At 40.4% G+C, this 26,337-nt stretch overlaps 1 protein-coding gene across 1 annotated transcript; it reads left to right on the top strand.

The window, feature by feature from the left end:
- The first annotated feature begins 10,982 nt into the window (after nucleotides 1-10,982).
- Nucleotides 10,983-23,195, top strand: LOC129413402 (taste receptor type 1 member 1-like). Its single transcript, XM_055167109.2, has 6 exons — nucleotides 10,983-13,643; nucleotides 14,077-14,374; nucleotides 15,138-15,875; nucleotides 15,975-16,187; nucleotides 16,270-16,390; nucleotides 22,044-23,195. Exons 1-6 carry the CDS (start codon nucleotides 13,462-13,464, stop codon nucleotides 22,976-22,978), a joined length of 2,487 nt encoding a protein of 828 aa, XP_055023084.2. The 5' UTR covers nucleotides 10,983-13,461; the 3' UTR covers nucleotides 22,979-23,195.
- The last annotated feature ends 3,142 nt before the right edge of the window (nucleotides 23,196-26,337 follow it).

A 26,337-nucleotide genomic window follows, 5' to 3' on the forward strand; every position in this document is an offset into this window, starting at 1 on the left:
CATGTAATAAAAAAATGTAAAATAAAAAAAATATATAAACACAATGACCATATAGCCACCCTTCTTTTCGATAACAGTCACAAGCCTTCCTTCACCCATTCAGTCAGTTTCTTGATCTGAACCAACATTTTGTGCAGACGCAACCACAGCCTCCCAGACACTGTTCAGAGAGGTGTACGGTTTACCTTTACTGTCATGAAACATGAGAGGACGCAAATGCAAGTTAAGATGTTTATTGAAAACAGAGTGAATTGATGAATGATGACAGCTGAGCGGGTGACACAGGCATGAGAGGTGGCCAGCGTGGAAGTAGATGAAACCGGTCGATGATAATCCAATAATAATCCAGACATGAACACAAGAGCAGGAACACAGCAGACTGGAAACACACAGCACGAGACCTCACTGACATCCACAACGATCTGACAAAGGACATGAGAACTGGGTGAGTATATATAGGTGAGTAAATGAGCTGCAGCTGGAGCGAGTTAATGACAATCAGGTGCGCTGGAGGTAAGTGCCAAACACGCCCACTACACACACACACATACACAACATACACAACACAGCCATGTGAATCAGGAAGGAAACAATGCATTCATAAACCGTGGCAGTACCCCTCCCCCTAGGAATGCCGCCTGGCGTTCCCAGACTCCTTTACCTGCCGATTGAATTCATCAATAAGGGAGTGATCCAGTATGTCCCGAGCAGGAACCCAACTTCTCTCCTCCGGACCGTAACCTTCCCAATCCACCAAGTACTGAAATCCACGTCCCCTCCATCTAGAGTCCAGAATACAATTTACCGAATACGTGGTCACCCCATCTACGAGACGAGGCGGAGGGGGACCAGGGTAGGCGGAATAAGGCGTGAAAAAAACACAGGTTTGATTTTGGAGATATGAAAGGCGGGATGTACTCTCCTGTACGCAGGAGGAAGACTAAGGCGGACAGTCACTGGATTAATGATTTTAGTGACCTTAACGGGCCCATGAATTAAGGAGCTAACTTATTAGATACGGATCAGAGAGGAATATTCTTGGTAGAAAGCCACACTCTTTGACCAACGACATATTTCGGAGGCCTAGACCGGTGGCGAACGGCTTTGGCCTTGGTGCGCGCCCGCACCTGGAGTAAAGCCTCACGGGCTCTAGTCCAGGTGCGACGACACCTCTGAACAAATGCGTGAGCAAAGGGGAACGTGACTTCGGATTTCAGACTGGGAAAAACAGGTGGTTGGTAACCTACACTACACTGAAACGGAGATAGGCCCGTAGATGATACCGGTAAAGTATTGTGGGCGTACTCCACCATAGAAAGTTGTTGACTCCAGGATGAAGGATTCTTGGAAACCAGACATCCCAACACTCTCTCCAAATCTTGGTTGGCTCTTTCGGTTTGACCATTGATCTGGGGATGAAACCCAGAAGAAAGACTAACAGTCGCCCCTAGTAACTTACAAAATTCTCGCCAAAATTTGGACACAAACTGGGGACCCCTGTCGGAAACCACGTCTGTCGGGAGGCCATGTAAGTGAAAGACGTGGTTTACAACAATCAACACTGTCTCCTTGGCTGACGGTAATTTGGGCAAGGGAATGAAATGAGTCACCTTCGAAAATCGGTCCACCACGGTCAAAACAACCGTGTTGCCCTGGGAGGACAGGAGGGCGGTAACAAAATCTAGAGCGATATGGGACCAGGGTCTCGAAGGGACAGACAGCGGTTGAAGTAACCCATCAGGAGGTCGATTGGAAGTCTTACCACTGGCACAAACCGAACAAGCCAAAACAAAACTGTGAATGTCCCGAGCCATACGTGGCCACCAGAATCGTTGCTTGACCAAAAATCTGGTTCAACTTACTCCGGGATGACAAGCAATATTGGAACAATGACCCCACTGAATAACATTGGACCTTAACCTCTCCGGCACAAATAAGCGGTTCGGTGGACACCCGGACGGAGGCGTTACCCCTTCTAGAGCCGCTTTGACTCGATTTGACCTCCCATACGAGTGTGGAGATAACTATCTTCTATAAGATATCGTCAAAATGCGTGATAAAGAATAGAGTTTGATGTTTTTGGAACCCAGATGATACGAGAGAGAAAAATCAAAACGACCGAAAAAAGTGCCCACCGAGCCTGCCTGGAGTTCAGTCATTTAGCAGTTCTAATATATTCCAAGTTCTTGTGATCGGTCCAAACAATAAAAGGTTCCCCGGAACCCTCTAACCAGTGGCGCCATTCTTCCAATGCTAACTTGACTGCCAGCAACTCTCTATTACCAATATCGTAATTACGTTCCGCGGGAGATAAACGATGGGAAAAAAACGAACAAGGGTGCATCTTGTCATCTGAGGAAGAGCGTTGGGATAGCACTGCTCCTACCCCCACCTCTGACGCATCGACCTCGACCACGAACTGACGTGAAGGATCAGGGGCAATGAGAATAGGGGCTGAAACAAAGCAACCTTACAGTTTGGCAAACGCAGCCTCAGCTGCGTCCGACCACCTGAACGTAGTTCGTGGAGAGGTCAAGGCGGTCAGAGGTGCGGCTAGTTGGCTGAAATTGCGAATAAAACGCCGGTAAAAATTGGCGAACCCCAGAAACCTTTGCAGGGCCTTACCGGAATCTGGACTTGGCCAATCTACCACAGCCTTAACCCTTTCAGGATCCATACACACTCCCTCAGTAGAGATGATGTACCCCAGAAGTGGTACGGACTGTGCCTGAAACGCGCATTTCTCCGCCTTGACAAAAAGCCCATTCTCTAGCAACATCTGAAGCACTCGTCTGACGTGCTGCACATGTTCCTGGAGAGATTAAGAAAAAATCAATATGTCATCCAGGTAGACATATATGAACTGGTCAACCATATCTCGCAGCACATCATTATCATTGACGAGTGCCTGGAAAACTGCCGGCGAATTAGATAGCCCGAAGGGCATCACCAAATATTCAAAATGGCCTCTAGGGGTGTTAAAAGCAGTTTTCCATTCACCCCCTCCCTAATGCGGACCAAATGATAAGCGTTATGTAAATCCAATTTTGTGAAAATGGATGCTCCCTGCAACCTCTCAAAAGCTGAAGACATCAACGGCAAAGGATAAGTATTCTTAATCGTGATGTTGTTCAACCCTCGGTAATCAATACAAGGTCGCAGAGAACCATCCTTCTTCCCCACAAAAAAGAACCCCACCCCTGTTAGTGAAGAGGAAGGGCAAATGAACCCGTTTGCTAGAGAATCAGAAATGTATTTCTCCATAGCCTCCCTTTTGGGAATCGAAAGCGAATCTAACTTGCCTTTAGGCGGAGACTTACCTGACATTAATTCTATAGCACAGTCATAGGGACGATGCGGAGGGAGAGAAGCAGCCCGCGACTTACTGAACACTTTCTTCAGGTCATGGTACTCTGCGGGCACGTTAGATAAATCCACTGCCTCCTCCTGAAACACAGACAAAGGCACAGACAAACAAGCAGAAACAAAACAAGACTCATGACACTTTACACTCCAAGCACACACTGAATTAGTTTGCCAGTCCACTTTGGGGTTGTGTAATGTTAACCAGGGATGTCCGAGTACAACAGGAGCCAGGGGTGAGTCCAGAATGTAAAATGAAATAGTTTCAGTGTGGTTGCCAGAGGTGACGAGTGTAATGTTCTGAGTGACGGAAACAATGGTGGGAAGATCTTGTCCGTTGACTGCGTGAACTGAAATCTGGCGCGAAAGGGTCTTAAGTGGAATCTTGTGTCTGACTGCGAATGAATGGTCCATGAAATTACCTTCCGCACCCGAATCCACCAGTGCCTGACAATCATGATGATGTGCTGACCACCTCAGTCTCACCGGGAGGAGCGTAGATGTAGATGAGGACTTCCCGGCTGAGACCCCGCCCGATAGTAGCCTCAAACTTACTACCGGACTGGGCCTTTTACTGGACAGTTGTATGCAAAGTGACCAGTCCCGCCGCAATACAAAGGATCTGGGACCTCCGCTGCTCCTTCTCCTCCCGAGAGAGTCGGGCTCGACCCACCTGCATGGGCTCGGGATCGTTGACAGGGCTGACCGCATCTCCGCCAGTGGCCCAAAACATCTCCGTTCCGCTGACGCCGGATCTGGGCGTGACTCTTCAGTTCACTCTAGATAACCGGGAATTGACTCGCAAAGCCAGTTCAATGAGTCCATTGAGTGTAGTGGGTAACTCCATAATGTAGATCTCCTGATGGACGCGGTCAGCCAACCCATGCAGGAACAAGTCCCACTGCGCCTCCTCATTCCATTGACACTCGGCAGCTAACGTCCTGAACTCGATCGAATAATCCGAAACGGACCTCTCTCTCTGCTTCAACTCCGCCAGTAGACGAGCCGCTTCTCTACCAGCGAGTGCCCGGGCAAAGACTTGCTTCATCTCAGCTGAAAGTGTCTGGAATGAGGCGCAGCATGGATCTTGATTCTCCCACACCGCCGTTCCCCAGAGCGCCGCCTTCAGCGTAAGGAGGGTTAGAACAAATGCCACCTTGGTTTGTTCGTTGTTGAAGGTTCTAGGTTGCAAAGAGAAATGCATTGAGCAACGTGTTAGAAACGCTCTACAGAAATTTGGCTCACCAGCGTATGATTCAGGAACAGGTAGGCGGGGCTCAGAGGATGTGTTGTTATCCGGCGGTATGGGCTGAGCGGGCGGTGTGGGCGGCGCAGTGGGAACTCGCAGTTGTTGGAATTGTTGGGTGAGCTCCGACGCCTGTGCCACCAACGCCTGAACAGCGCGACCCATCTTACAGAGATTACGTTCCTGGGATTCGAGACGTCGGTTGCTAGTGTTGAAAAATTCCTCCATGGATGTAATATTTGAACTCGCTGCTTCCATGATTTGGTCAGATCGTTCTGTCATGAAACATGAGAGGAAGCAAATGCAAGTTAAGATGTTTATTGAAGACAGAGTGAATTGATGAATGATGACAGCTGAGCAGGTGACACAGGCATGAGAGGTGGCCAGCGTGGAAGTAGATGAAACCGGTCGATGATAATCCAATAATAATCCAGACATGAACACAAACACAAGAGCAGGAACACAGCAGACTGGAAACACACAGCACAAGACCTCACTGACATCCACAACGATCTGACAAAGGACATGAGAACTGGGTGAGTATATATAGGTGAGTAAATGAGCTGCAGCTGGAGCGAGTTAATGACAATCAGGTGCGCTGGAGGTAAGTGCCGAACACGCCCACTACACACACACACATATACACAACGCAGCCATGTGAATCAGGAAGGAAACAATGCATTCATAAACCGTGACATTCACTGTAAATGTCCTGCTTAAGAAGGGCTCAAAAGTTCTCAATAGGGTTTAAGTGAGGTGAAGAAGGGGGCCATGGCATTAGTTTTTCATCTTTAAGGCCTTTACTGGCCAGTCATGCAGTGGAGTATATTGATGTATGTGATGGAGCGTTGTCTTGCAAAATAATCAGTCTTCATGAAAGATGCAAACTTTTCCCTGTACCACTACTTGAAAAAAGTTTCTTCTACAATACAGGCAGGCAGGCACAGACAGGTATTAATAAAGATGAGCTAGTTGGACCTTTTTGGGATGAAAATGGAAATAAAAAACAACTCTCAGACTTACTGACAATTTTTAGAATTTAACTTTTTATCACACTACTTAAAATCAGTTAATAGGCTACCATTAATCAGGAAAACTAAAAACAATTATCAAAACATTAAATAGAAACAATTATATGCATAGTAATTGTTAAATTAATATATTTTAATTAAAACAAACAGTGAAATGTTAAAGCCAGTATGTGGAAAATATGCCATTTGTCAGCCAAAATCGGACCAAATGCGCATATCCACAGCCTAGCCGAATCTGGCAACTTTTGCTGGGCCAGTGCTGGCTTAATGCTGGTTAGCCGCAGCCAGAACACAGCCGCGTGTGCCGACACTCAGCCGGATCTGGCCCGAGTGCACTGGCTACCTGGGTAAGGAATATCCATTATTATTTACCAAGAATATAGGTAAGTCAAATCAATATAAATGAAAGAGGAGTGAGTAAACATCAATTTCTGAGAAGAACCATATACTGCACGTCTAAGGTCTTCACAATTGCTGTCATACTTTATCCACCTATGAGAAATTCAGCTCTGCAGATATAATTGTAAAGACTTTAAGTATTGATTCTGGAGATTGACAAAATTAAATGACACACTAACACATGAAGTAAAAGCAAGCAAACAAATTAACATTAAATTAAATGGTGGCCCCAATGTACTGTCACTAACATGAATGTCACCTCCTCCTGTCCTGTCAGCATTCTTGTCCCACCTCTTTACCTGAAGCAAACACAGCAGATGATTAACAGAAAATTATTTCACAGTATTCCATATATTCAAAATAGCTGTAATTTTACAATTTTCCTTTGTATTCAACAATGCAATTCGAGTAACTAAAGTAATGTTAGGCTATGGTCATTTCTTAGTTACATAATCAATGAAACCACTGTCCAGCTCTCTGTATTTATCAGCTTTTACTGAAATCAGGTCATCATACTTAAATGAACATACTGCAAGTTTCAGAATTGAAAACGTCCGTGCTACTAAAATATATAACAGTTTCTGGCACCAAGCCAGTAGTACAGCCACGTGAGGAATTCTGAGAAATATGACTTCAGAGTAGAATTGAAGCACCTCCCCAAACCCAAATACAACAACCTTTTTTTTAGCCCCGCCCACAGCTTTGCGTGACACGTGTGGGCCAGGGGCAACGCAAACCATGCCGTGTCTCAACAATCAGTAAACATGTCTTTAAAGATTTCCAAATGTAACCTAAATTACTTTTAAATACATTTTTCCTGAGGGACTTTTATTTTGACGCGGTGATCTGTTATGATATAGTAACCATGGAAACGGGGTCTTCGGTTGTGGAAGCAGCGTGTGGAAACACCACAGAAGCTGTATACCTTGATTCGAAGGCTCTGAACATAACATTAGGAATGTGTGGTTAAAGTTTGTTTTTGAAGAAGTTACAGCTTGCGTGGGGAGTGTTTGTTTACTTTGTGTACCGCGGATTCATTTGTAAAGAAGCAAGTCGATGCTGGATTTGCAGAGAGACTGTGATTAAAAGCACCACTAATATTGGATCTGACAAAAATGACACGGCAGCATACATAGTAAGTAAAACATTTTACTTTAAGATAACTTACTGCGTTTTACTATTGCTTTGTAAGAGATGTCCTGTTGTTACATCCGTGTCTAAACATGTATGTTTGACTATTATAATTTACAAAAAACATTAAACGATTAATAAAGGTGCAACACTTAACAATACGACTGTAATATAACAGCAGAAATATACAAAGTTAGTGATGAGGAAAGACTTACCAGCCGCAATTTCGATTCTGATGCCCGTTTACTGTGATGTTTACGTAATTTAGGCAAGTTGTGTTTGAAAGGTCCAAAACTCAACAAAGCTTTTTTTTTATCATATAACTGTGGTATGTAACGTTACGTGTATGTAAGAGCAACCTTACAAGCACAGTAGAAATATATAAAGTTATTGATAAGGACTTATCAGCCGTGGTTTAGATTCTGATGCCCTCTTACTGTGTTGTATACGGTTATTTAGTCACGTCGAGTTTAAAGTTTTGTTCCTACTTTACTATACGTATTGTCAGGGCCGGTTCTAGACATTTGGAGGCCCTATGCAAAATTTATGTTGGAGACCCCCTGCACCACTCATTTCTTCCACTTTTTAGAGTAAACACAAAGCACCAGAAAAAATATGGTTCTTAACCTTTTATTATATATCTTTTATTACTATTTGTACATTTTCACTAATATATGTAGACACATACAAGAACTGTAGGTTTTTTGTTTACATGTAAATTTTAATTTAACGAACACTAAATCAAGTTAAATTAAAGAATCAAATAATCTTAAACAAATAAAGAATGAGAAGCATCTGGACCATCTCTAGCTCCTTTGTTAAGGATGATATAATGGCAAAGACCACCTACAAAGGCACTCTTCTGCTTTTTGTTGAAGCAAAGTCATCAATAACTGATTCATAAAAAATCGGCCGTGCAAGTTCTCTGTTAATGCTAATTAAAGCAAGTCCACTAAGCCGTTCCTGATTCATTGTGGATCGCATATATGTTTTTATAAGCTTTAATTTGGAAAAGCTTCTCTCAGCACCTGCTAGTGTTACTGGCAGGGTAACTGAAATTCTGAGTGCGATACAGAGATTTGGATAAATGTCCTGCAGTTGTTTCTGGTGAAGAAATTTCAAAAGCTCCATCTTTTTTTATGGTAATGGTGGAAGGTTGAGGATCTCCTCGGCCAATTCTATTTCAAAGATATCTGCATCTCCTTCCTTGCTGAGTGCCTTCTCAATGTCTTCACAGTGTTTTTTCACTGTACCTCTTGACATGGATGAAACATCATTAAAATTCAAAAGAATACCAAAAGTGTCCCTGACATTATCCATGCTCTGAAATCTCTCCTCAAGAGAATTAGGGGCTACATCCACAACTGTGTTGAAAAAAGTTACTTCCAAGTTCCGTAGTGCATCATGTAGAGGTTCATCAGCAGCCTCATTAGAGAACTGCTTCTTGGTGGTTCGGAGTCTTTTCTGTACAAGAACTGCCTCTATATTCATCTCCTCACAAAGATCCTTTGCATTTGCTAGTGCTGCGGCAAAGCCAGAGGTCCTGTACTGTGAAAGTGCTGCTTTGGTGGAATTAATTAGGTTTGAAGCAACATCCAGTTGCATAGTGGATGACTGAAAAAGCTTATTAACTTGGTTGACAAGTGTCAGAATGTCATACCACACAACAGAACAAATCAAAAAGCGATAAGATCCCAGTTCTTCAGCAAGCGCTTGGGCCTCCACCTTAGAAACAGGGTCAGACAAACTCTGACGTACTGCTAGAAGTGCTTCCCTGATTTCGGCTACCTGGAACCTGACAGCCTGAACACTGTGTAATCTGCTCTCCCACCTTGTGTCACTCCATGATTTAAGAGTGAGGTCTACGTGTTTTTTCAAAATAGACCATCTCTGTGTGGATGATGAAAAAAAGTGAAATAGCTTCTGCAGATGTCCAAAGAATCCAACAGCATCCTTTAAAGCTCTTGCAGCATCTGCCAGGACCAGATTTAATGTGTGTGCCCCACATGGGACAAACAGGGCTCTAGGGTTCTTTTCCAGCAGCCTGGCTTGTACACCTTGCTTCTTGCCCTTCATATTGGATCTATTGTCATATGACTGACCTCGACAATCCATAAAGTCAATCTGAAGGTCCTTTAGCTTATTTAGGATCACTGTTGACAAATTTTTGCCAGTTGTCTCCACCACAACCAAGAATCCCAGAAAATGTTCTTTAATTTCTGGCTCTGGCTGTAGTTCCACGATGCGTATAATGACAGACATCTGTTCCTGGTGGCTAACGTCTGGTGTACAATCAAGGATTATTGAAAAGTACTTTGCAGTGTGGATTTTTGCAACTATTTCTTTGATTAGCTGACTACTCATCAGATTCAGTAGCTCATTTTGTATGTCTTTCTCTAAGTGGTGTGTGTGTGTGTGTACTCCCATCTTTGATTTTTGCCAAGTGCTCCTGCATTACTGGGTCAAACTTTGCTAGGAGCTCCACTTCCTTTATGAAATGACCATTATCAGAAACATTGAGTTTGTCTGAAGATCCCCTGAATCCAAGATTTCTCTCAGCAAGAGATTGTATTATTGCTAAGAGTCTTGTAAGAACATTTCGCCACCTCTGTTTTTCTTTCTCCAAGAGGGTCATCTGCCTCTGGTCTATGGTTTGACCTGTTGCAGAGCGCAACTCAAATTCTCTCCACTTCTGCATGGTGCATATATGATCAGAAGTGTTCTCATGGCTGCGCAGGATGGTGTGGATGTTCTTCCAATCTTTTAATCCTCCCCTTTTTAATGAGCTTAATTACTTGAGTAGAGAAAAGTTTGCAACTGAAACAAAAAACTGCATCATCTATTTCTGAATATAACAACCATGACCTTTTGACTCTTTCACCTTTAGGCATTTTTCTATAAAACAGACTGTGGTGAAAAGATCGTCCATTTTCTTTTTGGAAAAACATGACTTTCTTTAACTTGAAATGGTCCTCTGCGTACTGCCTCTGCTTTGAAACTTTGTGTAATTGTGTCAGGCCACAAGGCTGGATCAATAGGTTGAGCTTCTGGTACTGTGCTTCATATTTCACTATTTGCTGATGTTCCAGGTGTGGCATCATCTCCTGCAGATTCTTTCAGTATTTCACTACTGCTCCCTTTAAGTCTATTCTCTGGCCCTTTATTCTCTTTGTCTCTGCCCTGTATTTGTGTTTCTTCACAAACACTTTTTTTGCTCTTCTCTCTCTTTTCCCTGTATTTGTTCTTCCTCACAATCACTTTGTTGCTCCTCTCTCTCTTTGCCCTGTTGTTTACCTGACTCTCCAGTGTTCTTCAAAAACCTCATCATCGATCCTACAACATATTTTAAAAAGTGTTCCAGTAATGTCATGAGAACGTCTACGAGTAAAAATAAACTTTAGTACAGTAAGTTATGACATGTACTTCAAAATTATTAAAACTTTAAGTCTGTAACTGGTTATTATCATTTTAAAATGAGTAAGCATTTAAGTAAGCCAGCCAGCCAGGATTTTAGTAGTAGTTTTGCTGTAATTTGTTCCGTAATTTATTCATTTTGCAATAACACAGAACAATGAAAACATCTATACAGAACAACATTACATTTACAGAAGTACACTTGCTGGACATCACTTTAGTTCATAAACATCAGTGCCTTTATAGTTATTTTCTATCTGGGTATGAACAGGATTTCCCATAAAAAACAATGATTTAATAATGCCACATTATGCCATTGCAATACATTAAACACACTATACACAAATAAACTGCTAGTGAAAGTGAAACAGACAAACTAAGCAAAAAGAACAGTTTGTTGTTAAAAAATATGCTTATGATTGTTATGTATTTATTGATTTAAAAATGTAGTATGTTTGAGCAACTAAACAACAGCGTAACTTATTTACAATATACAGATATTTGAAACAATCAAATTTATTTACTGTAATATAATGCAAATCATTTCCTGACGCAATGTTTTATACGCGCAGTTTCATCACGTCTGAAAGTCTCGAGTGGACGCGTTACGACGGTCGCCTCAGTCAGATTAAGCCAGCAAAGTCATTAAGCGAATGATCCGGATTTGGCACAGGTTACATTACAAATTACTTCAAAAGATGATGACATATCACATACCTTCATCACGCGCTGCACTTTCTTTGCGTGCCTGCTTTGCCTTTCGCTTAGCAGCCCCCGAAGGATGCACTCGTTTAGGCGCCATCATAAATCATTTACTTTTTGCATATCGATCTTATCTTAGGTTCAGAGGGCGGGAGCTGGGGGACCCACATAAGTGGTTTCACTACAGGTGAGTGACAATTCATTTATAGCCAATAGAAAAAGAGACACTTGTTGCTGTCCATCCTAATTGGTGTATTAGCGTATAGGGATTTTATGGCTATGGAGGCCCCACCTCTAAGCTCGAGGCCCTAGGCAATTGCCTACTCTGCCTATAGGTGGCGCCGGCCCTGCATATTGTCATTTATGTGTATCATCTTTAGCACCCAGAATCTTTTGTGGCTCAAACATATATGTGTTCGGCTGCTATTTTTACACATTAATGTTTTTAAAACATTTCCCCACATGTAATGACTGGGAATGAAGCTATCCAATCATAGCAGTGGGCGTTTACGTCCAGGTCTTCAGTGCGGCCCGCCCCTTCAAATGAACAATTTCTCCAGAGAGCCACTAATCCATGTTACAAAATAGCTTATTACTTATTGCTTTTGATGTTTTTGAATGTAAAAACCACGCGAAGATCATAAGTAGACCTCAGCCAACAGTATAAAACATAACATCAACAATTTCATGGCCCCTTTAATAATATGATCACAGTAATTCTTAACCTTGTGCCAAATATATAGAAAACAGCTAATTTAATTGTCATTACACAGACAATATAACACATCACATTACACATACATCACGTAAACTACCTATATAGCACTTTTTTCAGACCTATGGCCTTCCAAAGTGCTTTACAGGTTGCCTCACATTCACCCATTGATCAGGTGGAGTCGGAGATTAAACCAACAATCTTCCGGTTTGTAGACAACCTACATGAACCACTGAGCCACTGCCACCCCCATTATAATGCATTATGAAAAGTAGTTTGTGGTTATTATGCCGTTTTAAAATCTCTTCTAAGTGCTCTGTCTTTACCAGTAAGTGAGCTGGAACTGGGTTAAGCAAATTTTAAAATATGTAAATAATCTTCCTGACTAAAGGTCACTGCATTTGCCAAATAATAGCAATGGATTTTGTAAAACAATAGTGTTAATCACAATATATTTCAATTGATAATTTTTATTGTTTTTTTGATCATCTAGTTTGTATAAGCCCTTTTAAATGAACATTTAATTTAATAAACACAATTCATTAGGTTCAATCTGTGGGATGCTTTGTGTTTATATTGTTTTATAGAGCCTTTTACAGCTCATGTGATCAAATAGCCTGCGCACGCATTTAGGCAACAGAAGTGGTGTTATTTCCCATTGGTTCTAACGTGTTAGCAACTCAGTTTAGTAAAACAGTTTCCCAGCATCAAAATGTCTGATTGTTGCGTTTGGTTGCACTAATATAATATACGTAGGCCTATATATGTAGCCTATCTGGCAACTTTATTTTTGGCCATCTGCTAACGTCTTCTATCCACTCCACCGTACACGGATCTGGTAGTTGTGTTGAAAAAGTTGATAACGTCAACTTTTAAAAATAACTTTCTCTGTCTGTGTTGCTTAACTGCTGATTCTTGCCATACCTCCATTGCCAAAATGCGTACGCATACGCTACCACATCATCATTGTGTACAAACAGTAAAAGGGTCTATACTATCGGTTTGCTGGCTTCTCAGATTATGTAAATAACTATTGTATATTTAAATCATATAATGGTTTACATAATCTTAAACTTAACATTTAGCTAAATCATAAAGAAGCAAAAAAGCTAAATGAGTGTCATAGAGCTACTAAATGCTCTTCTTTTCTATTACATACAATCATATGCATCTTTAAAAGATTTATGATTTCTTTTAGGCAGATGTTACATGAGAGATTTCTATAAAGTCTTACGATGTTATGGATAAGATCAGCAGTCAGAATACTCTCATATTTTGCATTATCTATTGTTTGTGGTGTGGTGTAATGCTCTACTTAATAACTGATTAGTTTCTGCTTTGTGAATTTAGATATGAAAATTGACATTTGTGTCAGTAAACAAAGTGGTTTAAACAAATTGAAGGACAGTATATGAGCCACCACACGTCCCTGTTTCTTGAGCAACAGTCTATTTTAAGTCATGCTTCCGAGTCGTATTTACTCTTTCCTTTTGGGTTTTATAAATTGTGCCTTTTTAAAGGTTTCTTGCTTATCATCTGAGTTCACCTTGGATGGAGATTACCTATTGGGTGCCCTTTTTCCAGTACATGAAGTCGTATTGGCGAAACCCATGATCTTCCCGGAGGCCATTAAATGTAAATGGTAAGCCAAGACCTTTCTATTGCTTTTTCATACGGTGGGTTTAACAATCCTGCCATCAATTGATGTTTATCACACTGAGTCTATGGATATCATCACTAGGCAGTATTGTTCATTGCATTGAAATCACAAATAAAATGATTAAACTCAGGTACTGAAGTAAGCACATAAACAATAATGAAACCTTATAAACCATTATAAATATGCTTACCATTGTGAATTGTTATAGGTGTTGGTTTGGATTTTGAGAAAAATGTTACTTGTTTTTAAAAAAATGTAATATCCTGCGATTTTATATCTCAAACAGAAATGGTGATAGTGAAGCCAAGTTACGCATTACAGCTTTAAAATAATGCTAAGCTGTAAATTATGTTAATAATGTTTATGAAGATAAGTGCTATTAACCTCTGTTATTTCTCTTATTAATGTTTTCTAGGCAAAGTTTCAGAACATCAGGCTATCAGATGTTTCAAGTAATGAGGTTTGCTGTTGAGCAGATTAATAACTCAACCACCTTGCTGCCCAATGTCTCTCTGGGTTATGAAGTTTTTGATCATTGTTCTGACTCTAAGAATTTCCCTTCAGTCTTCAGTTTTATCTCACAGAACGGATCAATAAATCCTCAAGAAAAACTAAACAACCATCAGACTAAAGTCATTGCTTTAACAGGACCATATGGAAGCACAAGAGCTCTTACTATCGCACCGCTTGTCACAATGTACTACATACCATGGGTAAATTATGTTTATTTTATTTAAATGTCTTAAAATAAACACCAAAGCAAAGTTTGTGGTAAATCTTCATCAATCTTCTTCAATCTTGTGTTATTATTGAGAATTAATTATTTGGCTGAATTTGCTTATCCAAGTTAGTAACATAAGTCACATTAAGTTAAATGAACTTGAATTTTAGTACAGACAACTTGAAAACGTATGTAGCTAATATTTCAACTAAACTTTGTAAGTCCAGGTTACTTAAAATAAATAGTTGAGTCAATTATTTAGGTTGAATAACCTTGAATTTAGTAAAGACAACTTGAAAAAGTAAGTTCATGATTTTCAACTAAACTTTGTTATTCCAGGTTATTTGAAATAGATAGTTGGGTATCACAAAAAACATTTCAAGTTGAAAGTACTTATAATTTTAAGTAAATATAACTGATATATAATGCTCCAGCTTATTCCGAGTCAAAATCATTGTCGAGCAAATCTGAAAGAACTTGTGGATCATTACTGACTTGTGACAAGAACAGTTTTAAACAATTCAGTTCAATTTGTTATGCTTGTTGAAACTGGTTTAAAAGAACATTTGACAAATTTTAAATCAAAACTTAACATGCAAGTGCAACTTACAAAAATGTGAAAAGATATATGGCAAAAATTAAACCGCACAATAATTCCAAGCAGTGCTAATAACGCTTCTTTACTAACACTTAACATCAACGTGGTGTTTAAGCAGAAATGTTGCAGATAGAGTGAAATGCTTTTTCTTTTACAGGTTCAATATGCAGCCACAACTTCTGTGTTAAGTGATAAACTTCGCTATCCAACTTTAATCAGAACAATCCCCAGCAATAAAGACTTGGTACAGATGATTATTCACATCATACAGTGGTTTGGATGGAATTGGGTTGCCTTTATTGGAGGTGCAGACGATTACAGTGGAGATGGCCTAAACCTTTTTTACAAGTATACTAAGAATACTGGTATTTGTTTGGCCTATCAGGAGCTTCTTAAAATCCAGGGAAACTTCAATCAAACACTTAAAAATATCAACATGCTAAACATTAATGTCATTGTGGTTTTCACTGTGCCACTTTATGCAGAACGCATAATGAAAGCTGCTATAGCAAATAACATCAGAGACAAGGTTTGGATTTCTAGTCAAGCGTGGGCTATGGATCAGCAGCTTCTAATTGAGCCAGGAATTGAGAAGGTTGGAACAATTATTGGCATTACAGAGAGAATCATGTCATTGCCTGGATTTGATCAGTTCATTTATAAAACGAAAGCAACTAATAAACATAATAATGGTGATGTTGAAGTCCCAAATAAGATATGCAATCAGGAATGTAGGGAAGGTGCATTTGTGTCCGCAGTGGACATTATAAATGAAAATCCCACATCCTCCTTTGCCATCTACGCTGCCATATATTCCATAGCTCATGCATTACATAAAGTTCTGCAGTGCAACATCAACCAATGCAGCAAAAATACAACAGTTAAGCCATATATGGTGAGTGAACTGTAATTATCCTAATAAAGAAAACAATCTATTTATATAATATAATCTATAATTTTGGGAAATTTTTAATTTTACTGCACATTAAAACAGCTTCTAGGAGAACTGAAGAAGTTGAATTTTCCACTCAATGGCCGTCAGGTGAAATATGATGTTAATGGTAATCCAACCATCAGTTATGCCGTAGTGCTCTGGCACACGGAAACAAATCATTCATGGATTGAGATGGTGGGCACTTATGACACATATCCAGACACTATTTTTACCATCAATAACACTCTCATGCCCTGGCGTAACAATACCTCTGTAAGTTATTTGTCATAGTAAGCAAAATTTTAGCTGTCTAGATTCAATTGTCAATAAATTTACCACTATTTTCTTGTTATAGGTTCCTTTCTCAAACTGCTCTGTTGAGTGTATGGAGGGATATTCGAGGAAACACGAGGGATTGCATAGTTGCTGTTTTCGGTGTAAAAAATGCCCACAAAATACTTATGTGGACTATTCTCGTAAGTACTTTTGGGATATAGCTTTTTAGTCACAGCATCCACAACAGTATAGATGTGCCTTGATTTGATTTTCATAGTTGCTGTTTGGTAAAGGCTGGATAAGGATTATTTAAAGGCAAATCAGGGGCTCATATTGTTTAACCCTCAGATATCCAAACATAATTGTTGTTGCACATGCTTATGTCACAGAGTGACTTCTAGGGCTGAACCAAAAGTGAGAGGGGAAGTTCCGCCCAGACCGAATTTTACAAACACCCGTCACTTCTGGGTAACCCCGGGCAACCCAAATCAAGCACAATCCGCGGTATTTGCTGTTGGAAGGAGTATAAAAGGAGTATTGGAGATGCAGGAAGTTGCTGTTGTTTTGGGAAGAAACTGTCACGGTCTTGTCAGACATCTGTGCTAGATGTAGGTCTGAGTGCATCTGACAGGACCGTGACAGTATTATGTTCTGTGTGGGGACATCTGGAATCACATTGTGTGTGTGGCTTCCACATGTTCCCGGTGTCTTGTTGCTGTCGTGATCTTGCCAGACCTTAGTATAGGTTCAGGTCTATGTTCTGAGGGCAAGGTCAGGGCAGCATTGTGTTTACGTGGGAACTCGTGTGTTTCACATCATGTATGTGTGACACGTGTTCCCAGTGTCTTGTCACTTTCACCCTACTCCCTTATGTACTCGTGTCTTACGTGATTAATTATGTTCACCTGTTCCCCATTGATGTGCTGTCTTTATATTGCCCTCGCGTCCTCTGTGTTGTGCGCGTGCGTTGTCTGATGTTGAAGGTGCAGAGTGTTCATGTATTCCGTGTCTCTGTTACCAGTTCCTGTTTTTGTTCCCGTGTTTTGGTTTGTGTTTTATCACAGTGTTTTGTTATCCTCTGTTTTACCCCCTCGTGGGTGTTTCTGTTTTATATTAATAAATCATAGTTTATTTTCTTATATTGAGTCTGCGTTTGGGTTCTCCTTTTGTTTTCATTATTCGGTGTTTACACACCGTGACAGAAACACCATGAATGAAACGGTGTGCTGGAACACGGAAGAAGGGCAATACAGGCAGCGGCATTTGGTAGATCCGCTAAACGAATGGAACGATAGAAAACCGGCGATCCGAGCAGGGGTGAGAAAAACGAAGTTTGGAGGAAAGTATACTTATCATTTGTGTGTGTGCTGCATCAAAGGTTTTGTGGAGAAACGTTATCTGGGCGGAATTGCAACGACATTTCTGGGCGTTTGATGAGTCATCTGAAGAGGGAGAGAGGAGAGGAGATTAATGACACGGAAACAGTGAGTACAGTGGATTGTTATCTTCGTTGTTACATCTGAGGACGGATGCATGTACCTGTGTTGGAGTGTTTATCCACTGTTTAACGGCCCCACCATGTATGCTGAGACGAGTGGGCGAGCCGAAGTGTTATAGGCCAAGTGGATGTTATCTCACGGGGCCACGACGTCAGGTTGATCATTGCCTGTGCCAGCAAACTCAAGTCTCCTTCAGGGCGAATCCTGACCAGGCGTGGAGTACGGACCTTATCAAGTCACTGAAGTGTGTGTAGTGCAGTGGGTGAGTCTGTCTTTGACGTGTGTGCACCTGAAGTCTTGCAGTGTTGTGCCGTATCTCTTGTCGTCAGTACTCGCCCCCGGGTCAAGAAGGTCCTTGTTGGAACAATCGTGAGCTGCCGCGGCGGTGACCGCTAATTCTATAACTGCCCACTATAACTCCGGCCCCCTGTGTCCGGCCTAGAGAAAGCAGAGTGTGTACGTCGAGTGAGGTACTGTGGGAAGATTGCGGGGAAAACCATATTGTTGGAGGGAAGCATTGGAAGTGTTGCATGTGAATCTGACTGCTGTGTGTACTCTTTGTGTGGCGGTGTGAGCTAAGCAGTCCACCCCACTATCTAGATCTCCGTCCTGTCCATAGGAGGGGAGGAAGAGGGCGTGTCAGCCCAACAGCACGAGCTTGGGGTAGCTGCTCTACCAGAACCCGTCCACCGAGACACCATCGGCCATACTTGGTCCAACGAGCAGCAGTGTTATTATTGAACCGAATCGCTACAAACATAATATGTCAGATTACAAGTTGCCCATAGATGGCTGCACGGTGGTGCCATCTTCCACGGTTAAGAATTTAGGCGTAATGTTCGACAGCAATCTCGCCAACATCTGCCGCACAGCATTCTTCCATCTTAGAAATATCTCAAAAATACGCCATATGCTGTCTGCATCAGACGCAGAAAAGCTTATACATGCTTTTATGACCTCTAGAATAGACTATTGTAACTCGTTACTCGGGGGATGCCATGCAAATCAGGTAAACAAGCTACAGCTGGTTCAAAACGCCGCCGCAAGAGTGCTTACTCGATCTAAAAAGTATGACCACATCAGTCCAATTCTGGCATCTTTACACTGGCTACCAGTTAAATATCCCATACAATTTAAAATATTACTAATCACCTACAAAGCCTTAAATGGCCTAGCGCCCTCGTATATTAAAGAACTACTATCAGAATACAATCCATTACGTAAACTGCGCTCACAAAATTCTGGTCACTAATTATCCCTAGAATATCAAAAGTGTCTAAAGGTGGTAGATCCTTTTCCTACTTAGCCCCTAAGCTCTGGAATGATTTACCAAATAATGTTCGAGTATCAGACACAGTCGATCAATTTAAATCTAAACTTAAGACATTCTTCTTTAACAAAGCATTCACATAAAATGTCCAGTAAATGTACATTTCCCGCAGTAGTTGGTTTGTCTAGAACAAAGCACTCACATACCTCATATGGGTAATATACTATTGCCGCAATAGTTAGCCTGTCTGGAACCGAGCCGACTTGAACCACTATAATGTTTGACACTTGCATTGCATGCGAACGGCCCCTACGCTAATAGAATTCTGTTTTTCTCTCCCTGTCTCGTCCTCGACCACGAGGACCATGAGACAAATAGACCCAGTTCCGATTGCTGTGAAGATCATTGCATCACTGATCCACTGGCTGTCCTTCAACGTGATGACCAGCCGATGCCCGACCAACGACCACCGGCTAAACCAGTTTAATTCGCTTACCCGCCTCCTATCCCTACCGTTTCTATATATATATAAATATATATTAATTCCTCCCAAGGGTTTTTGTCCTTCTAGGACTTTTTCCCATTGGGTTTTTTTTTCCTAGAGGGTTTTTAGTCCCAGGGAGAGTCAGCCAACTTTGGCTTAACTTAGCACTTTACTGTATACGTTACATTATTAATATGCTCGCTTGTACGGTTTAACCGCTTTCTCTACTTCTTATGTTATCTATTGATTTTCTGTGTTCTCCTCTACATCTTCTCATGTAAAGCTGCTTTGCAACAATTAACACTTGTGAAAAGCGCTATATAAATAAAATTGAATTGAATTGAAGTGTGGAGCTGGTAAAACCCCCCCTCGCCCTTGAACGAAGCCAAGAGCTGACGTATGGTTTTCCCTATTTGACTTACCTTTGTCTAAGCGTTGTAAGAGTAGAGCAACATCACCAAATACCTACCTGCAGACCGAGCTAAAGCTAAACTCACCTTGTGAACACTGTAAGCCCAGAGTAAAGAGAGCGACATCACCAAATACCTACCTGCAGACCAAGCTAAAGCTAAACTTACATTGTGAACCCTGTAAGCCCAGAGTAAGGCAGTGGAGGCATATTTAGAGCGTCTCGTGGAGCCGGACCTGAGGAATAAAATACCCATCAGTCACAGCTGGTTGCTCTCCGTCTTCTCCATCATTCCTTGTGTGTTTCTGCTCTGCCTTCAGGAGAAGAGAAGGGCGCCACGAGGAAATAAACCCCTAGGAGGAGGATCAAGGGTCTTGCGAGAGTGGATCAGAGTCTTGTGAACGGGACGAAGGAGCTCCGTCCTGTCCTTTCCCTGTGTGCACTTACCTTTGACGTCCAGCCCCTCCCCCTTCTCAGACCCAGTCTCTCCCTTTCCCCTTCCTAAATCATTTTTTAATTAATTTAAATAAAGTTTGTTTTAATCATACTTATCCTCTTTCGTGTGTCTGGTCATTGGGGTGTTCTTGGGACCTCCTCGAGGTGGAACTTAGGAAGGGGCGTGACTCACGACAGTAGTGGTCCGCTCCGACCTGTGACACTTAGATTGTGCATACAAACTTTTACATAACTGAATTAGTATCCAAACCTGTAAAGAATTTTCCCATCATCATTTATTGTCTTGAAAGAACTCTGATGATTTTTTTTTCTAGTAGGACATCGGCAACAAAAAATGCCAGTGGTGCATCATGCATTTAGCTTTAAAGGGGACATTCCATGAAAATCAGACTTTTTCCGTGTTTAAGTGCTATAATCAGGTCCCCAGTGCTTCTACCAACCCAGAAAACATGAAAAATAGCAACCCTGTAACTTTGTTTTGGTAAGGCTCTCTCTGCAAGCATGTGAATAAATAGGTCATGCGGATTTCGCTCCCCGCATGACGTAGCTAAGGGATCTCATTATAATGATACCGCCCCTGCAACTGCGCTATCCAATCATGATGCTATCTCGAGTGAGAGTGACCGAGAGAAAGTATGACTGACAGCACGACGCGTTTGTATTCCATCAAACACAAACAGGAGCCTACAATCTTATAACTTGTAGTTTTAATAATCTTTCTAAAGATTGAATTAACGTTCTAAAGGATTAACGTTACCTTAGTGCAAGAGAGAGAGCGAGTGAGCGAACGAACGAGAGAGAGAGAGAGAGCAACGCGACGGTTCGCTTTCAAGTAAGTTATGTTGTTTAATATGTTTCTCTGAAGTTTATATAAATGAACACGATGATTAATGCACTGCACGAGACAGAGTGAGTGAACAACGCGTATTCACTATCATACACAATAAGTAAATATGTTGTTTAATGTTTCTCTGAAGTTTCAAATGAATGAGGAGTTACAAAATAGATGAGAGACTGACAGAAACGCGAATGTGTTCAATATGTGTGCACAATAAACTTAAACATGTCATTTGATCTGTTTCTCTGAAGTTTAAGCATTAAACGTGTTGTTTTATTACAGATCATTTAAATGTGCTCGTGTGGTTTGGTCAAAAAGTAAACTTCTGAGTGTTTGTGGACGTGTATTTTATTGTAACATGCTGAAAATCATTGTGCCTGTTTAAAACAAGTGCAGCATGATACCTAAAAGTCTTTATTTTTATTCCACAATGTTCCCCATCTGCTGATAAACATGTATTTAGTATGCATAAAACAGATAATTGACTTTTTAAACTTGTTCAAATATATAATGCTTAACATCGCTCACAAACTTCTTTCGTGAGAGAATCTCCCTCGATGTTCTGTCAGCTCTACAGCGGGAGCGCTTGAGACTCCGCCCACCTGAGCAGCTCGTTTGGATTTAAAGGGATACACACAAAACGGTGCATTTTTGCTCAGCCCCATAAAGTGCCTATTTTAACATGCCACAATAAATTACCTATATGGTATTTTGAGCTAAAACTTCACATATGTACTCAAGGGACATCAAAGATTTATTTAATATCTTAAAAACGTCTTCTGGAATGTCCCCTTTAAGAAGAAAAAAAACGTTTTAAAACGTTTTGGTCACAGAACTGATTTTGGCTAAATTACTAAAATGTTCACACTCTTTTCTTGTTTTGTTTCATTTTTTCAGGAGACCCTTACACCTGTTTTCCATGTGCAGAGAGTGAATGGTCTGATGAAGGCAGCACAACCTGTAAGACACGTGCTGTTGTTTATCTACACTTCACAGAAATCCCCTCCATTCTTGTCATATTTTCTGCTGTATGCCTCATTGCTCTGCTCATTTTCATCTTTTGTCTTTTTGCTTACAATTACAACACACCAGTGGTGAGATCTGCTGGCGGCAACATGTGTTTCCTAATGTTAGCGTGTTTAACAATGTCTAGCATAAGTGTGTTCTTTTTCTTTGGACAACCCACATCTGTACATTGTGTGTTGAGAAATTTTATATTTACATTTTTCTTCACTATCTGTCTCTCTTGTTTGACCGTTCGTTCCTTTCAAATCGTTTGTGTCTTCAAAATGGCTGCAGAGTTCCCTAAATTACACAGCTTGTGGGTAAAGCACAACGGCCAGTGGCTCTTCATTATGTCGTCTTCTTTCATTCATTTCATTTCATGTGTGTTATGGGCAACTGTCTCACCTAACGATCCTGTCAGAGATTCAATTACTTTTAATGACCAAACTATGCTCATTTGTGAAAGGAGAAACACTGTAACCCTCAGCATTGTTTTGTTCATAAGTTGGTTTCTTGGTTTCCTGTGCATCTCATTTTCTTACATGGGAAGAGATCTGCCAAAAAGTTACAATGAGGCCAAATCAATAACTTTCAGTCTGCTTATGTACTATCTGAGCTGGATTATATATTTCACAATATATCTCAGCTTCAAAAGCAAATACGTTCTGCTTTTGAATGCACTTGCCCAAATAAGCAGTATATATGGAATTCTCTTCAGCTATTTCATACCAAAATCTTACATCATGTTATTTCAACCAAAGAAAAACACTGCTGCATACTTTCAAACAACTATTCAGAATTACACACAAACCATTAGTAGAAGTTGAACTGCAAAAATCTTTCACAAGCAAACTGCTATTGCTTTTAGTGATTAAAGTGAAATGATTTATATTTCATAGATAAGTTAGTTATTGAATATTTTAGCAAGCTCTTTTTCAATCAATGTGTTAACTAAATAGTAGTGTCTTTTAGTAAGATTAAAGGCAGTTCTATTTATGTTAGTCATCATAGATTTATTAATGACTATAATATATCTTTTTTAAATTTGGCATCTTGTATATTAGTTGCTCTATTGCTCAGGATCACTATTATTTTTCCACAATGTTAAGCAAACACATATGCAAAACAGAAAATAAAGATGAAATATAATTCACTATTGTAATTTATTTTTTGTGTGAGTTGAATGATTATGATGACCTCATAAATGTTTCTTCACATCTAGATGATGCTCGTTCACGGGAAACAAAATGCAGATAATCAAAAAGCACACTGCTTCAAGCAACTCAGTAAATAAATTGTGAATGCTATTTTGCTAGCTTAAGAGGTGCACAGATATGCTGCAGGGTGATCCACTCTGCATACATTTATGAGGTCTACAGTTTGGACCTTACCTGGGAAAATTGTACTTGTAAGTCTCTCTTTGTACTTGAAAGTCTTTCTTGTCATCAAACTTTAAAAAAGGCTACATTATGTAAGCGGCATACCTGTAATTCTGACATGCCTACATTTGTTGAGTGCACTTAAACACAGGCTCACACAGACGGAGGACGAACTCCAAACGGCGCTTCGGGAATACAGAAAATTGCTCACTTTAGCGCATTTTAGCAGTTAAATTGTTTAAAGTCACAAGTGATAACATTTACAAGCCTTTGAAACACATGGTGAAAGTTGATCATTTGCACATTTAAATTTGCGTAATCTGCGAATCGCATGCGAGCCGAACCGTGGGTCGTGATCTCTACGGATCACGGATCAACTGCGATCCGTTACACCACTAATTAGTAAAAAACAAACATCTTGAGATACTTGGTAGACTACAATATTTACCTCTTATGATTGAGCATTAGAGACTTGGGCTTGAGTAGGCTACTTGCTGGTGGCAAGCTTCTCATATCTCTGATAAGTCAACAATGACCTGAAGTGAACTTCACAGTGTCATATTGCACAGAACATTAACGGTATTAACCGGTTACCATTATTTTAAATAAACCTTTCTGTTCCGGAACATATATATTTTTTTAAAGTTTCTGGTTTTGTTTCTGTTTCTTGCAAAACATCAAAAGATTCCGGTTTTCGTTGTCGTTCCGTGAACCGACTCGGGTGAAACAGGCGACTCAGGTAAGCCAGGCGATTCACTTTTGACGGAATGTGCAGGAGGCTCAGGTTTGGACCTTCTAGTCGTGACAGGAGGTGCATCAGATGATTTAGATCAGGGGTGTCAAACTCATTTTAGGCTGAGGGCCGGATGGTAAATAACGCCACAAAGTGAGGGCCGGATAATTTTTTTAAACCTTAGTGTGCTGATAATTGTCTTAAAATTAACTAAACAAACCAATTAATTAGTTTGTTTAGCAAGAAAACCAGAGAAACACACAGCTCTGTGAAAACTACATTTCATAAGTCACACTCATTTTGTACATATTATACACACAAATTTACATCTGTACAGAACCTATGGTACTATTATTATGGTTTTAATGAAGTATTATAAATATGATGTGATATATTACTAGCATCAACTTAGACAAGTGATTATAATGGGAAATATAATAACAAGAATTAAAGTCTGCTAAACATTCAATATGATTTACCTGTTGGCTTGATGGAGCTTTGAATCCATGTTTGCAATGTTGAACTGCCTTTAGCAGCCTCTCTTTCCGTTCTCTGTCGTTATTTTGTGAAGGCATTGGTGTTTTTGTATTTTTTTCTACAAAGTGTGCCAACAACAGCAAATTCAGTGTTTATATTAACTTCGATCTGATCGGGAACATTAAATCGATTAGACAAGCATTGTAACGTTAATACTAAGAATGTGGATATTTTGTTGTTGTTTGCTTGTGTTGTGGTTTTCCTTTTCCTCAAATGAAACAATCTTCAGTCTTAGGTTCTGATTTCAAGAGATAGACTTTTATTTTCCGGACAAAATAAAAAGCTGAGGCCGTCCTGGTGAATCCCCCCAGAACCAGAGTGTGGTCCTGGGAGGATCCTCCAAAGTCAGTCTGACCCGCTGAACCAGGGCTTGGTAAATATATAGGTTTTTGTTCCCTCCCCTCATGCTTAAAACAATATGTTTCTGTTCAAGCTTGTAATTTGAAGAACCACATGACATTCCTCAGACCAGTGTCTCCGTCCCATGAACTATTTGACTCTAGACTGTTCTATGACCTTTGACATGAAACTATGTGTATATACACAGCTGGGTTGTAATAGTAATCTCATGGTAAACTCATGACACACACATACTGCATAACTTCATGGTAAACAAATTGCATGTGATTATAATGGTAAACTCATATTCATGTAGATTGGGATTAAAATAAACTTCTTCACTTGCTAAGTTGTTAGCTCTTTTAGAACATCGACAGCAAATGATTACCGGAAGAAATACATAAACAAACTTACAAATTACTAATTCTGCGGTTTAACAACTGATATAATGTAATCAATCTACCTGTTAATGCAACGAACTTCGGAAACTGTCGTCTTCGCTCTCCAGGCAGAGAATGAACACCATCACAGAGATGCTGCGGAGCGGTCAGGAAAACACGAAGTGGATCACCGGAATCTGTGGATCTTTAGCGGAGTGGTAACAATAAAACGGCAAGATTTTTGGGCACCGTGTTTAGTCTATGTTCCGCGTTTTGCTGCTTTCCGCAAGTCTCATATTAAAAACAAACTAGACACCCGCCTGAAAGGGTTTTTAAAATATGTATTTAATATTTAATAAAACTGTATAAATCATCATGCGGGCCGGATTGGACACCTTTGCGGTTTGACACCCCTGATTTAGATTCATGGGCTTAAGATCTCACAAGAAACAGATGAGCAGAAAGCAGACCACACACACACACCTAAGGGCCATGGCAAATACAGGAAGCACAGAGTTCAAAGGATATACCTCTGTTGCCATAGGAACCACAGAACAGGATAAAACTTGACGTATGTACAGTCTTGTTCAAAATAATAGCAGTACAATGTGACTAACCAGAATAATCAAGGTTTTTAGTATATTTTTTATTGCTACGTGGCAAACAAGTTACCAGTAGGTTCAGTAGATTCTCAGAAAACAAACAAGACCCAGCATACATGATATGCACGCTCTTAAGGCTGTGCAATTGGGCAATTCGTTGAAAGGGGTGTGTTCAAAAAAATAGCAGTGTCTACCTGTGACTGTACAAACTCAAAA

Source organism: Misgurnus anguillicaudatus, chromosome 5 (assembly GCF_027580225.2).
Source record: "Misgurnus anguillicaudatus chromosome 5, ASM2758022v2, whole genome shotgun sequence".
Lineage (NCBI taxonomy): Eukaryota > Metazoa > Chordata > Actinopteri > Cypriniformes > Cobitidae > Misgurnus > Misgurnus anguillicaudatus.

Bases quoted from the DNA above. Each gene is read 5' to 3' on its own strand.
- LOC129413402 (XM_055167109.2), top strand. From the start codon at position 13,462: ATGCTTCCGAGTCGTATTTACTCTTTCCTTTTGGGTTTTATAAATTGT. The intron at 13,644-14,076 runs GTAAGCCAAGAC...AATGTTTTCTAG, and splicing joins GAGGCCATTAAATGTAAATG to GCAAAGTTTCAGAACATCAG. The intron at 16,391-22,043 runs GTAAGTACTTTT...TCATTTTTTCAG, and splicing joins TACTTATGTGGACTATTCTC to GAGACCCTTACACCTGTTTT.